Genomic DNA, 16,299 nt, shown 5'->3' with positions numbered 1-16,299 from the left:
AGCTAGGGGAGGTGATGGAATTCCAGTGGAGCTATTTCAAATCCTAAAAGACAATGCTGTGAAAGTGCTGCACTCAGTATTCCAGCAAATTTGGAAAACTCAGCAGTGGCCACTGGACTGGAAAAGGTCAGTTTTCACTCCAATCCCAAAGAAAGGCAATGCCAAAGAATGTTCAAACCGCACAACTGTACTCATCTCACCTGCTAGCAAATAATGCTCAAAATTCTCAAAGCCAGGCTTCAACAGTACATGAACCGAGAACTTCCAGATGTTCAAGCTGGATTTAGAAAAGGCAGAGGAACCAGAGATCAAATTGCCAACATCCCTTGGATCATTGAAAAAGCAAGCAAGTTCCAGAAAAAACATCTATTTCTGCTTTATTGACTACACCAAAACCTTTGACTGTGTGGATCACAACAAGCTGTGCAAAATATAAAGGGATGGAAATACCAGACCACCTTACCTGCCTCCTGCAAAACCTGTGTGCAGGTCAAGAAGCAACAGTTAAAACCAGACATGGAACAACAGACTGGTTCCATATAGGGAAAGGAGTAAGTCAAGGTTGTATATTGTCACCCTGCTTATTTAACTTATATGCAGAGTATATCATGCAAAATGCCGGGCTGGATGAAGCATAAGCTGGGATCAAGAAATATCAATAACCTCCGATACTCAGATGACACTGCCCTTATGGCAGAAAGTGAAGAACTAAAGAGCCTCTTGATAAAAGTGAAAGAGGAGAGTGAAAAAGTTGGCTTAAAACTCAACATTCAGAAAACTAAGATCATGGCATCCAGTCCCATCACTTCATGGCAAATAGATGGGGAAAACAATGGAAACAGTGAGAGACTTTGTTTTTCTGGGCTTCAGAATCACTGCAGTCATGAAATTGAAAGACGCTTTCTCCTTGGAAGAAAAGCTATGACCCACCTAGACAGCATATTAAAAAGCAGAGACATTACTTTGCCAGCCAAAGCCTGTCTAGTCAAATCTGTGGTTTTTCCAGTAATCATGTATGGATGTGAGAACTGGACTGAGCATCAAAGAATGGATACTTTTGAACTGTGGTGTTGGAAAAGACTTTTGAGGTCCCTTGGACTGCAAGGAGATCAAACCAGTCAATCCTAAAGGAAATCAACCCTGAATATTCATTGGAAGGACTGATGCTGAACCTGAAACTCCAATACTTTGGCTGCTTGATGTGAAGGACTGACTCATTGGAAAAGACCCTGATCCTGGGAAAGACTGAAGGTGGGAGGCGAAGGGGACGACAGAGGATGAGATGGTTGGATGGCATCACCAGCTCAATGGACATGAGTTTGAGCAAGCTCCAAGAATTGGTGATGGACAGGGAAGCCTGGCTTGCTGCAGTCCATGGGATTGCAGAGTCAGACACGACTGAGTGATTGAACTGAACTGAAGATGATGAACCATAGGTGTCAGCTAAAATCTGTGTGTAGTGTTATCCAATAGAATGCTCTGGATAATTTAAATGTTCTAAATCCACCCTGTCCAGTATGGTTAGCCACATAAGACTATCAAACCTTTGAAATGTGCCTAGTGCCACTGAGGAACTGAATTTTCCATTCTAATTATTTAAAATTAATTTTAAATAGCCACATGTAGGTTTTGGCTACCTTAATGCAGGGTATGATAATATTCAAAAAGAGTGCAAAGCTTTTAGCTTTTTTTAAAAAACCAACACTGAGTAAAGGACACTAATCAGCTACAGGTGAACCTATCATCTTATTTTTTCTTAATTTAATAATAATCTCTTTCAACATTTTCCCAAGAGAAACAGCAGTACTCATCTACCTATTAAATAGAAAGTAAATGGTGATTTTACTATATCAGATTTAGACCAAACCATTTCATAAAACTTTGAGTTTCGTGGTGTTTTATATAGTAAATACTGCTAGGTAGTATTTACTTACCTCTCCCATCTAAAATCAAGTGGTATATATAATATATTCAGTTCCATTATATTGTATCTTAGAAAGCTAACACCAGTGAGTTTTTTTCCCTTGTTCAAGCTATGAAAACTCTTTGCTAACCAAGAGTGCTGAGCATTGCCCTTAGAGCAGTTGAAGGGCAGTAGTAATTTTTAAATACAGGAATTTCATATGGTTACAGTAGGTTTTCCAAGGAACATTCAGCTTCTTTTTAACCTAAACTCTTCTTTTCTTCTGAATGAGTTATACTGGTGAGATATGGCTCTCCTTTTTTCCCCTGGGGTGTGATACATTTGACATGTTAATGTATCAGTGTGAAAGATTTATGTAAAAGCAAAAAAACTAAACACAGTAGTTAAAAGAAAACAAACAAACAACAGTAACAACAAAAGACCTCTATCCCAACTTGACTTTTCTAAGTTTCTAAGTCAATGTCCTATAATTACATATGAAAGTAGGAATAAAGATTAGAAATTGACTATAGAAGATGGACAAATCAGCTACCTAGTTTGAAAACAGCACAGCTAAGTAGAGTAGGCTTTTTGAGCATACTAGCTGTTCTATTTGAACTTTTTAATAATAGTTTACACAAAGCTTTTTTTTTTCTCTTTCTGTGAAGTTATAAATTTTAAAATGAGTATTTAAGCAGTGAGCCATAAGCTGATGCTTCTAAGCATAGTGGATGAAAATTTATATTTCAAATATGTACTTGATAACCTTTTTCTTTATTTTTTACCCGTTTCTTGGCGTTTGTCATCTTTATCAGCCCTATTATGAGGGAAAATAGAGATTCCTGCAAAAGCAGGAAAAGCATCAGCTATGCCGTTTCTTTGTACTATTAGCTTTTCTTCAGTTCATGATTTCTTTTTTTTTTTTAACTTTTTATTTTTACTTTATAATACTGTATTGGTTTTGCCATACATTGACATGAATCTACCACGGGTGTACATGCGATCCCAAACATGAACCCCCCTCCTACCTCCCTCCCCACAACATCCCTCTGGGTCATCCCCGTGCAGTTGTCCATTTGGGGTCGGTTTTGTTTAAAACTAGATCATTTAATCTGTAAGCTTATTTTATTAGGCAGTTTATAATTCAAGATATAACCTATGACCATCTGACAGATTGAGAGATGGTGCCAGAGTCAATGTAAAATCTTTTTCCTTTCAGTTAAAAGAAACAATGAGGAATTTTATTGGTGTACAAATACACTTTGGAGATTACTGTTCTAATTAATTATAAAATTTAAACCGTTTTCTCTAGTTTTTTGACATAACTTACACAGGGAGAAAATTATCACTAAATGATGGTATAATTTTGTATATACCTTTTACCAAGAAACTCAAAATTTATTTTCAACATTTGAAACTTCCAAGTAATGAAAGTTTTTAATTTATAAATGTATCTAAAATTTTATTTTTATTATTCCATCTATTATGCTTAACATTCTTTTTCCTATCAAAGACTAAATATCTTTAAACCTATATGCATGATCCTTTCTGAAGTCTGTATTTCTTATTCCATGTTAGTTCTTAGGAGGTATCCATTAAATTTTTTTGACCAATATCTCTTCTAAGCTTTTGAAATGTTATTAATATAGATACTTTTGATTTTTAATTGGTTTCAGGTGAGAGTAAATGATTTTTTAAAAATATGGAATCATTGAGCAAAAGAAAGAAGATATAATCTTAATCATTATACCTTATGTGTTAATTTTGGTGTGAATTTGCATTTTCTTTGAAAAATGTTTGTCTTAGTCCATAGCAATTACTTTCTCTTTAATAAGTAGTCTTATTTAAAAGATATGTGGTCTCCTTGTTCATCTTCTTGGCTCATGTCAGACTCTACAATGAATAATAAGCAGATAACTTTAAATATATATACTGAGCTCTTTTTGATTAAACGGTTTCGTAATTTGGTTAGCTCTGAACTATGTGATTTTGTAGTGTATTACTTTCTTTTTCAGAGATTGTTGTATAATAAATATCATACCAAAATTAATTGGATTTTTTTCTAGGCAATGAGTTCTCTTGTACCTTTTGGCAGTTTTGGTGGTATGGTTCGTATCATAAGACACAAGCCATTTTAGCAATATTTTCTGACAATATTTTATTTTTCATTAACTCAGGCATACTGAATCAGCATGCCATCTCACTTTCATAACAGCTTTTAGCATTTGTTACTGAAAACTTGTTTCGTGTGTTAAATTTGTCTTAGAATGTTTAGGCCTGTGTTTTGTGGAGTACATCACATCAACATTAAAAAAAAAAATCAGTTTTCCAAAAGAAAAAGTACATTTTGGTTGATGACAATTCACTTTATTTACAAAAGGGATCCTCGGAGTTGTGTTTAAAAGTTGGAGACTTTCACTTGCTTATGCTGACTCTTCAAAAAGTAAAAAAGCACCAAATTGAGGATAGACAAAAGCTCAGACTGACTGCTTTCTCTAGGACTCTGTTGTCAGTTCAGTCATGCTTTCCTTTCCCATGTCCAAGTACTCTGCAGCCAGCTTTTTTCTCCCACCCCTGTTTTTCTCTGAGCCTTTGGTTCTCTTTTTCTGTGCTGCTAATTTCTAACACACTTAAAGGCAATCTGCGGAGTAGCAGAGAATAGCATCATCACCTTGGAGCGCTTTCTATGCATGCACCTATACGCTCATGAAAAAGTTTTTTGAATTCTCTTGTGCTAGACTTTAGCCATTTCTTACCTTAAAATTTGCCTTATAACATTTGTTCTTCTGATAAGAATTTTTAGTGGGACAAGCGATGAAGGGAAAAAAAAACAACAACTGTAGCACAGAGTTATCAGTCAAGTAATCAGGAAATTCAGCATGCTTTGGGCACACAGATAGAAAAAAGCCTGTAGCCTAGACCTTTGGGTTGGTGGAGTGGAGGTCAGTTAGAGGAGACTTCTTGAGCCTTAAGGATTAATAGGAATTAGCCAGGAAAAGCTGGGAAGGGAGAAGAGAGATCAACACAGAGGAAACAGCATGTGTAAAGACCAGGAGTCTAGGGAGCCCAAAGATATTTGGAATTATTTGGCCCTAGGGTGTGAGTTGGAGAATAGGTATAGGTAAGGATGATGAGGTACTAGAGGGGACTTCTTTGGGCCCTGATAAGGACTGCGGACTTTAACAAAAGAGCAGGAGAAGCAATTGATGAATTTTTGTCAAAATAGTAGGAGAATCAGATTCTTATTTTTTGAAAAAGCATTGTCGCTGCAGGGAAGACAGGTATTAGAAGGGGCCAGAGTGGAGGCAGAGAGGCGAGGAGGCTGACAAAGTGTTCTGAGAAGTATGAGTGATAGATAGCTTCTACTCAAGTAGTAGCTGTGGTGATAAAGAGAAATAATCTCTTTTGAGAGAGTTAAGTAAATGGATAGCACTTGGCGATTCATGGGTTGTTGGATCAGTAGAATAGGGGAAGAAAAGTTTTTTGCTTATTTTTCTGGCCTGAGGAATTAGATGAAAATGCTACTGAGCTAAGGAACAGAGCACTGAGGCAGTGCCAGTATGAGGACAGGAGTGCTCAGAAAGATCATTTCAGGTCTGGGTGTTTTGCAGTTGAGGCATCTGTGGGCTGTTCAGCTGGATTTATCTAGTAAGCAGTTGGATATGTGAGCTTGAACTGAGCTACAGATAATTAGTTCATTCATTCAGCAAATATTTATTGAGCCCTCCTATGCACCAGGAGTTGTTTCTAAAGTACTGGGAAAATGGTGATGAGTAAGACAGAGAAGATAGTCCTGCCTTCGCAGAGGTTATTTTCACAGAGTGGGAGGACAGACAATAAAGAAATAACTCAGATAGTCAAAGTGCCTCTAAGTGCTTTGAAGGAGATGAAATGGGCATATAATACAGGGACAGGTTCAGGTGGAGCAAAGATTAGACAGGTAACCTTTCTAAGGAGGTGATACTTGAATGATGAGAAGAAACTATACCAAGTCAGGAGAGAACATTCTAGGCAGAGAGAAGAGCAGCTGTACAAAGGTCGTGAAGGCCTCCAAAGCCCACTGGAATCTCAGCTCTAATTTGTAGCCCCCCTTTTTGTCAAGGCGTTGGGCCACCCACATAACAAGTACAGAAACATCTTTTAATGGCTGACAGTGAATTGAGAAGAGACAAAATATACCCAAAACATGTGATCTTTTTTCTCTCACTTTCCTTAGGCTAGCTCTTTAGTCTCTCTTGAATTATCTCTTAAACAGCATTGATTCTCAGTATAACGCTGAGACAAAGAACTCACAATATTTCTGGAATTGTGTTGAATCTCTGAAATGCAGATTAATTCTGTTGCTGTCCTTTGCATCCTAAGTGTGAAAGTTGCTCAGTCGTGTCCGACTCGTTGTGACCCTGTGGACTATACAGTCCATGGAATTCTCCAGGCCAGAATACTAGAGTGGATAGCCATTCCCTTCTCCAGGGGATCTTCCCAACCCAGGGATCAAACCGGGGTCTCCTGCATTTCAGGTGGATTCTTTGTCAGCTGAGTTATCAAGGAAAGACGTATCATATTTCCTAAATGTGTCTTTGTTGTTCTGTACTATGGTTAGAAGTGAAGTGATGTGACAGTCGCTCTGCTGCTAAGTCGCTTTGGTCGTGTCCGACTCTGTGCAACCCCAGAGACTACAGCCCACCAAGGCTCCCCTGTCCCTGGGATTCTCCAGGCAAGAACACTGGAGTGGGTTGCCATTTCCTTCTCCAATAGTCTCTCAGTTGCATCCAGTTCTTTGCAGTACCATGGACTGTAGCCCACCAGGCTCTTCTGTCCATGGGATTCTCCAGAATACTGGAGTGGGTTGCATTCCATTCTCCAGGGGATCTTTCTGACCCAGGGATCGAACCTGGATCTCCGGCATTGCAGGCAGATTCTTTGTTACTGAACCAAAAGGGAATCCCACAATGGTTAGTGCAGATTCTAAAGGGGAATTTGATTTTTCTATTTCCTATTGTATGTGAACATGTTAGTCACTCAGTTGTGTCCAACTCTTTGCAATCCCATGGACTGTAGCCTCAGTCGATAGAATTCTCCAGGAAAGCAAAAGAATCTCCAGAAACTCCTTCTAACAGTAGACGATGCTTTGGCCGACACACTAGAATGTGTGCTTCACTTGTTGATTCCTGGTGATTGTTCCAGTGATAAAACCTAAAATCAATAGGAGACTTTTCTAGAGCAGTGTTTCTCTGCCTTGATGCTGCTACTTTCATGTTGGGCCGAATAACTTGTTGTGGGAGCTGTGCTACATTCTTGTGCTTTGTAGGATATTTAACAGAACCCCTTGCCCCTGTCACTGGGTGCCAGTCATACACCCTCCTCAGTTGTGACAAACATAAATGAGTGTAATTATTGAAAAATGTCCCCCTGGGGTAAAAATCACTCTTGGCTAAGAAACCACTGTTCCAGAGGAATTCTTAACTGTTCTTGGAGAGGAGCACACCTCATGCTTCAAGGGTATGCCCTATTGAGCAATCAGTGATAGGCAACAATTCCAAGACCTGTTAGTGGAATGATTCAACCTCCGTCACTTGGCACCAACTCTGATGGAAAGGCTTCCCTGGTGGCTCAATAAAGAGTCTGCCTGCAATGTGGAAGACCCGGGTTTGATCCCTGGGTTGGGAGGATCCCCTGGAGAAGGAAATGGCAACACACCCCAGTACTTTTGCCTGGGAAATCCCATGGATGGAGGAGCCTGGTGGGCTATAGTCCATGGGGTTGCAGAGTTGAACACGACTGAGCAACTAACACTAACGCTGATGGAAAGGAGGGCTGGCTACTCCAGAGTCAGCTTCTATCAGCCATGTGGTCCTGCTGGAGATGACACTGTTATCTTACACTCAGGTTTTATTTATTTGCCTGGTGGGATATACAGAAATAAGAAGGAAAAATTTGAAGACTAATCTGTGCTAAAGCTGTACCAGCCCAGAATATACCACTCAGTATTTAAATAGCAACCAAATTATGTTTTCAGCAAGTTGAATGATATGTATGTGTATATTTATCTGTTCTTGCATGTATATTCATGTGGATATATACACATGTATGTATGCATGTGTTTATAGTGTTACAGCCTCCTAACCATTTATATGCTGGCTGTCTAGGATTGTGTGTATGCTTCAAATTTTTCTTTAACAAATTGCTTTCATTGTATAGTCCTTATATTATTTTTGCCTGGTTGATCACTGCATGAGATCCCACAGCAAAAGTCAAGAAAAAAAAAAGAAATTCAGCTGTTTTGGGAAGGTGGATTTGCTTCTTTCGTGTTGTATTTATAGTTAATAACATACTTCCTAATGTCCTGTAGCATACAGATGTCAACCCTTTTCAGGCAATGGACCGAATGATGTTAAATATGCGAAACAGTATGCAAGAATTACAAAGAAACTTTGTAAGTACTAAAAGATGGATGAGAATGTTGTTTTCCATTACTGGTGCCCTATATTATAGTGGCTTTCAACCATTTTCTAACCATAGTCCCCAGAAACTAAAAAATATATCTTACATCATGACACGCCTTGTGTACTGTCTGTATTGTACACCTGAAATGAAAGTTTCATGAGAAAAGGATCATGCTGTTCACAGTGTCTATTGATATTTTCTATTTTATTTCATATTTTAAAAATCCTGGTCACAACCTATCAAAATGATCTCATAACCTACAAGTTTGATAAATAGCATTACTTAAATTTTCAAAGTAAAAATTCAACCTCAAAAATATTTATTCTGCTGAAGGTCACTATTGTAAATGAACATTTTATATGAATTTAGATTTTTTATTATGTATAACTTGTCTACTTAAAAAATTATAGCATCTAAGTTATTAAGTGTTTAAAAATAACTCAAATTAGGAATTTTAGGAATGATATTTAGAAACTAGATTAGAGTCATATAGTCTGAATACTTACAAACTAGTACTAATATTCTTACTTTTCTACTCATAACATTAATCATAAACAAAATAATAACTTGATTCAGTATGAAGACCAACCATATTATTTTGGTCATCCAGTTTGAAATCTAAGGATCATCTCATAATGTCCAAATCTTGGACATTAGAAGTGTAGCATTGGTATCCACAGAAGGTATAAAACTTCTTGGCACATGGTTAATTGGCTCAACATTGGCAAAATTGCTCACAAAAGTTAACCACTGACTATAAAAGTATCACATGCATCAAAGCATAACATCTATAAACTTAAGCCTTGAAGTCTTTGACCTCAAAAGATTTGAGGAATTCTAAGTGAATCACTTGTTATTCATTATTCCTTACAAGAGGAGTGTGAATTGTTACCTAAAATGGAAGGAAGTTAGGGCCTTCATGGGGGTACCATTTGGATACATCATACTAATCATATACAGTATCTTTACTAGAACTTACAGCTAGTGTTGTTGCTTATTTGAATCTTCTGACATTAGTTCTTCATATTTGATTGAACTCACTGGATATACAATTTATATTTATCTCCAGGGTCACCTTTCAATGGATCCAAATGGACATTCATTTAGTTCTTCCTCCGTGATGACTTATTCCAAAGTAGGAAATGAACCTCCAAAGGTCTTCCAGGCCTCAACACAAACCCGCAGGGCTCCAGGAGGAGTAAGTACTTTCTTGGAATTTTATAAAGTTGTGGAATGATAGATCACGCATATCAAATTTTAGCTATTAAAATTTGACCTGGTACTGGTGCGGAAAAGAGAAGAGGGAAGAAAACACAAAGCAGTGTGAAAAGCAGTCAAGTTGACTGTAGTTTTTATTTTAAGGCATTCTTTGTCTCCCCCACTGGTAGTGTGGGAGATAATCCAGGATCCATTCTGGCCCTCTGCCATGAAGGGAACAGTGCAATAAAATGGGTCACACGAATTTCTGGTTTTTCAGTGCATACAAAAGTAATGTTTATTCTGTTCTGTTGTTATTAAGTTTGCAATAGCATTATGTCTGAAAAAGCAATGTACTCACCATAACATAAAGGCTACCCACTCCAGTATTCTGGCCTGGAGAAATCTATGGACTATATAGTCCATGGGGTCGCAAAGAGTTTGACACGACTGAGCAACTTTCACTTTCACTCACTTGTCTCCCCCACCTACCTCCATTTGTGCCCCCAGGTGCTTTTTTTTATCTTTAATGTCTATTGATGTTTATTACCTTTACATGTTGACAAGGGAAGTAGACACTAAAGTCTTTGTTTCATGAAATATAAATGTCTATAGTTAGCTTATATTTGAAGTAAATGAATTTTTTAACTTATAAAATATTTCAAGGGTACAGACAGAACATAGAGAATAATATAAATACCCCATATTTCTTTAATCCAGTTTAGTGAAGTCATAATGCTTTTCTCTATTTAAGTTGTCTTTTGTTTTCTTTTTAAGCAAAAATGCAGTTAAAATTTCCAGTATGCTCCTCTCTCCTTGGTCCCTTTTCCCTTTCTTCCTCCCCAAAGAGAACTATTTTCTTATACAGGCATACCTTGTTTTACTGGTCTTCGCTTTATTGCACTTCACAGATAAGTTGCATTTTTTGCACACTGAAGGTTTGTGGCAATCCTGTGCTGTCAGGTCAGAGTTAGCAATTTTTAGCAATAAAGTGTTTTTATATTATGGTGTGTACATTGCTTTTTTAGACATAATGCTACTGCAAACTTAATTACAACAGAATAGAATAAACATTATTTTTATATGCACTGGAAAACCAGAAATTCGTGTGACACGTTTTATTGCACTATTTCCTTCATTGCAGAGGTCCAGAATGGATCCTGCACTATCTCTGAGGTATGCCTGTACCTGGAACTTACCACTTTTGTGCATGCTTTTATGATTTCATTACTTATGTATGCTCCATGTACAATATAGTGAATCATTTTACAGGTTTCCGAGCACATGTGACTTTGCTCTGCAACTAGACTTTGCTCAGTAATTGCTTCTGAGATTTGTTCAAGTTGATATGTGTAGCTCTGGTTTCTTTAACTTCTATGTAATGTCCAAAATATGAATATACCACCGTTTTAAAATCTACTTTTCTAATAATAGATATGTAGGTGTTTATAATTTTTCACTTATTTATCTTCATAGCTGTCTCCTTGTGCAAAAAGGGCTAGGAGTTGGACTGGAGGAGGTGTGTGTCCTCATCCTTACCTAGAAATTACCAACTTAGTATCATGTAGGGACTTCCCTGGTGGCTCAGGCAGTAAAGCCCCTGTCTACAATGCAGGAGACCTGGGTTCGATCCCTGGGTCGGGAAGATCCCCTGGAGAAGAAAATGGCAATCCACTCCAGTACTATTGCCTGGAAAATCCCATGGACAGAGGAGCCTGGTAGGCTACAGTCCATGGGGTCGCAAAGAGTTGGACATGATTGAAACAGTTGACTCCTACAGATTTTGGTATGAGTTGCCACTTCTCCATTTATTCGTTAGTACTTATAGTAAAGAAAATAAGGGGTTGCCTGTCTAATGGGTGACTTAAATGAAAACAGTATTTAAGTCATTTCATGACTGCTGAATAATTAGTTGCCCTTACATGTATTCTTTTTTTAAAATAATTATACTTGTTCTGCTTGTCCTAGACATTTTAATTTTAAGCAGGTCAGGAAACATCAGAGAATTATTACCATAATTTTACTACAAGTTGGTAGTGGAACTATGTATCCATTATTTTTAGAGCAATAGATTTATGTTCTTACCTGTATAGGTAAGTAGGTTCTGAGGAGTTATTATTTATGTGAATAATAACTAATTTTTATTTTCTTCATTTTCACAGATAAAGGAAACCAGGAAAGCATTAAGAGATTCTGATAGTGGACTAGAAAAAATGGCTGTTGGTCATCACCTCCATGACCGAGCTCATGTCATTAAAAAGTCAAAGAACAACAAGACTGGAGATGAAGAGGTCAATCAAGAGTTCATCAATATGAATGAATGTAAGTTATCAGAAAAAATGGCATTCTTCCTCTCAAACTTAAAATAGCAGCTGTACCAGGAGAACTTGGTTAGAATTTTTTTAATAGAAACATTTCATGTGATGTTCTTTCAGGCAGTTTATGAATTGTATATGTAGGCAATACATTATCAACATAGTAATAAAATTGTGGTTTCATTGTTTCATAGTAGATCTATCTTTTCATAGCGATTTTTAATGTTGAATATCATTTATTTTTTGTTTATACTTAGAAAATGGAATCTTTTGTTTTTTAGTAAAGCTGTCATTAGTAAAAATGAGTTTTTATATATTTGCGGTTATCAAAGAAGTATATTTGAAAAGCATAAAAAAGTACAAAGAAAGAAAATAAAATCATTCATAATTCCAACCCCAAATACTAGTATTAATGTTTTAGTATATATATTCCTAATAGTTTTATGTATATATAAACATATAAACACACATACTTTTCTTTTTCAAAATCAGTATTTTACCATCTATATAGTTTATATTGTGCTTATTTTAATTCCCAACTATAATTGTGAACAGCTACCTATGATGTTACTTTTTCAAAAACATTCTAAATGGTTACCTAAAAGTGATAATATATATGGATCAAGCTCATCTTTTCCACTTCCTATATTTTCTACTCATTCTTTAATGCATTCAATTCTTTCTGGTGTCCTAACTCTTCTCATTATAGTTTTTAAGTTATATTCATTTCCTGTTTTTAGAAAGTATTTTAAATAAAAATGTTTTATCACAGTAAAGAGTTTTAATTATTGTTTCATTTTAGAAAAAGACATTCTCTTAAGGTTAGAATTGGAGAAAATTATTCTTATGCAATGAGATGAAAGCCACAACATCTTAACCTTTCTTTAATTTTAACCTTTGCAGTTTGATCACATTTAAATATATACAAAATACTTCACAATAATTAACATATTTAAGAAAATTTTGGCAAAGTAACATTGTTGTACAGGCAATCTGAAAGAACAAGTATTGTCATTTACTTATCGTTATTATAGAATTTAGATTACCTACTTCATAGCAACATAAATTGGCAGATGAGTAACCTATTTTAGGAAACTGAAACAGAAACTTGTGAGGCCAAATTATGTAGTGAAATTGTGAGATTAATAGGAAGTGCTAGCCCCAGGAGGACTGTCCAAGTACAGAGGAAAAGTGGGATCGCTGTGAGATGACCAAGGAAGAAAGAAAGACTATAAGTCAGTGTCACTGGGTCATGGGGTCCAGGGATAGAATAACATGATATCCAGGCAGGTGTGTGAAAAAATAGCTCATCAATAACCAAATTACCAGCAGGAATAGGAGAGGAACAAATAGAAAAGGAAATACCACTCTGAGTCAAAGACCTTTATATTTGAAGCGGTTTCCTATCTCTAAGGTTAGGCTGATGGAAACACCAGGGAACGTGTAGGGAGCAGAGCAGTTACTGACAGTTGACACCTTACTACTTACCCTTTCATTTTGATATTTAATGTAGGTGATGCTCATGCTTTTGATGATGAGTGGCAAAATGAGATTCTGAAGTACCAGCCAAGGGGACAATGGCGCAATCTAGATAACTCTAGGATGCGAAGTGTTGGTCATGAGAATTCAGGATCCCGAGAACTTAAAAGAAGGTAAAAGTTATTTCTAATTAAATTGTGTTTTTTCAAAACAAATTAGAAGGAAAGTTATGTAATTTTACCTCTGTTACCAGGAAGTTTTGATTGATGTCCAGGTAGTATCAATGTTTTGTGAAAGGTGTAATAATTTTAAATTACATCTGAGTATTCCAACACAAATTTAAATTTGTACCTGAAACCCAATAATATTTTAGGATTGTATGACTAGTAACTCACTAGCAAATTATGCTTTAGACAGTGGGACTAAAATCCTCCTAAGGAAAACTGATCTACTATAATGCAGTTATTCTTATGCAACAGATTCTCATCTGGAGAGAGTAGGAGTTGTACATTTTGTACTAGGTAAAGATACCGGTGTTGTACTAGGTAAAGATACTGGCGTTTAGGGATATGGTAAGGGGAGAGGGACTGTAGCTATAAAAGGCTGAATGAAACTTCCCTAACACATCAAAATTGAGCATTTAATGACAAACATGTTTTTAGATACTTACATATTAAATAGTATGTTGCAATATCTGTATTAGATATTTTGGAAGAATTTTGCAAAAACTTTAGCCTCGTTTGGAATTACCTTTTGGAGTAGATGTGAAATACAAATGTGCTAAAACCATCTTTAAAGATGAGACTTGGACACATATAGTGTGTATTCTAGGGTTACAATTTAATTTGGTTCTCTGGGGAAAATTGAAAACACTACCTAATTCCTGTTGCCATTAGACTTGAGAGAGAGAGAGAGGCCTCACCAGGCCTCAAAACAGAAATCTGTTCTAGGCTATAAGAGAGTGGAGGATCGCTGCAGAAGGTGGAAGGCTGCCCAGAACCAGCGAGCAACAAGTGGGTACCAAGTAAACCAGAAGCCTTGTACAGAATTTTGTGTGCTATTTTAAAATACTTGTCTAGAAATTTAGAGCCCTAATGTTTTCCATAGAAAACTTGCTCCTCTATTAATTGTAAACCATAATTGTCTCACTTTGAAAAGTTCATTGATAAAAACCTAACAGTGCTATAATCAAACCTAAGTTTGCCTGTGAGATTCAGGTCCCAGCTAGAGAAAAGCATGCTCCTTGTAGATGGTTTATAAATCTATAACCCTATCAGTGGCATTTTCTGTAAACCAGCACTGTCTAGCTGAACTTTCTGAAATGATTTTTGCAGTGATGAAAATGTTACGCATCTGCACTGTCTAGTATGGTAGCCACTAGCCCCATGTGGCTGTTGAATCACACTTGAAAAGACAGTGATGCAGCCAAGGAACTGAATTTTGAAATTCTGTGTATTTTAATTAATTTAAATGTAGATGATGTGGCTAGTGGCTATGATGTTGGACAGCATGGTTCAAAGGTAAACAGTTAAATCTGTCTCAGGGAAGCAGCTGTTGCTCTCTTAAATGTTAAGTGAAATTGTCTGCCATATGTTTTTCAAAGCTATTATGGAACTCTTAAGATAAAACTCACCTTAAATTACAGTGGCCTTTATCAAGTTTGTGTTGATGTTTTAATGACCATTTAATAATGATATTAATGTTCACTTGTATATTTCTTAGGGAGAAACATCAAAGTCCAGCCATTGAACATGGAAGATCAAATGTTTTTGTGGACAAGCTCAACATCAAAGGATCGCCTGTGAAAATCAACAAAAAATAAATAGCATTGCATTTGATTTCTTTAGTTTTGATTGTTTTAACAGAGAAAGTAATGGTGCTGGGTAATACACATAAGACCAATCTTTTGTTATTAAATCAGTACTGTTCTTAGCAACTTTCTTCTGAATATTCTTGAAAATGTTCACTTTGTATTGTCCCTACTTTAGGAATAAAACTTGAATCTTCAACAGTGCAAGCTGTTAAACATTCTCTTAACACTCTTTAAAACATAACACATGCTGATTTTGCTTTCATAATTATTTTTATATTGGTTATGTTTTCCCCTGTATATTCAAGATTGAACGTACAACTGTTCTATCATATAAAATGAGTCAAAATAAGTAAACTGCTCAAAAATAGTCCCAGTGTTTTAGCAACACTATAATAGAGTGATGTTAATAAAGGTTAAAATTATTTAGCTCAAATTTTATAATGTGTTTATGTAGCCAGCCAGCTTAAAGAATTTTTTAAAATAAAGCAAAAACTAGTACTCTTTATAAAAAATTATTTGTTATTTTGATAAAGGACATAAAGAATAAGCAAATAGTTCATTTTTGAAGGGAATTAAATTGCTAATATACCTGAATTTTCTTATCATTTCTTTATACAGTGTATTCTTTTTTTGTTCTGTATTACATTTTTAACACTCATCAGACTTTCCATTGACCTTTCTCTTTAACATCTTAAGGTAGCATATTCTGTTCTCCTTTCTCAAAGACAGCTTAATTTATCTCCATGGTTAAGATTCTAAAGTTGGATTGTCCTTGGAGAAACTCTGCTCAGCCTCTTTGTGACATTTAGAAAAATGCATTTGGTATTCTGCAAACCTTAATGATTGATTGTCTCAAAATTTCTTAGACAGGTGATGTGTGTGTTTGAGCACAGTACTTAATAATTCAACTGTTCCCTTTTTAATTATACTATTTAAAAATTCAGCTCTTGAACTTTTTGTTCTAGAATTATAGCATTGATCTGTTTATATAAATTTAAGCATAAAGCTTATGAAAATATAAAATCTTAATTCTTCAGGTTTTTGTCGTTTCAAAGGGAGAAAAAAAGAACAAAGTCAACTAACACTCTATAATCCTAATATCTTCCTTTTAAAACTTTGGAATTAGAATTGTGTAATTGTGCTTATAC

General features: G+C 36.0%; 1 protein-coding gene across 2 annotated transcripts in view; it reads left to right on the top strand.

Annotated features, from left to right (window-relative positions):
• The window catches only part of MLF1 (myeloid leukemia factor 1), a 29,686-nt gene extending 14,172 nt beyond the window's left edge, over positions 1-15,514 (top strand). The window contains exons 3-9 of one of the 2 annotated variants that reach the window (XR_008199576.1): positions 3,970-4,011; positions 8,253-8,336; positions 9,417-9,545; positions 11,707-11,866; positions 13,373-13,511; positions 14,289-14,351; positions 15,061-15,151. Coding sequence is in view for 1 of the 2 variants with exons in the window: in XM_052641578.1 (XP_052497538.1) it covers positions 3,970-4,011; positions 8,253-8,336; positions 9,417-9,545; positions 11,707-11,866; positions 13,373-13,511; positions 15,061-15,160 (654 nt within the window). In the remaining variant the exon portion in view is untranslated. Of the gene's footprint in view, positions 1-3,969; positions 4,012-8,252; positions 8,337-9,416; positions 9,546-11,706; positions 11,867-13,372; positions 13,512-14,288; positions 14,352-15,060 lie in introns of both variants that reach the window. The other variant, XM_052641578.1, reaches the window with a different exon arrangement.
• Positions 15,515-16,299: the final 785 nt, after the last annotated feature.

This window comes from Budorcas taxicolor, chromosome 1 (assembly GCF_023091745.1).
Source record: "Budorcas taxicolor isolate Tak-1 chromosome 1, Takin1.1, whole genome shotgun sequence".
NCBI lineage: Eukaryota > Metazoa > Chordata > Mammalia > Artiodactyla > Bovidae > Budorcas > Budorcas taxicolor.
The sequence above is the reverse complement of the archived record's forward strand: the minus strand, read 5'-3'. Positions and strand labels throughout refer to the sequence as shown.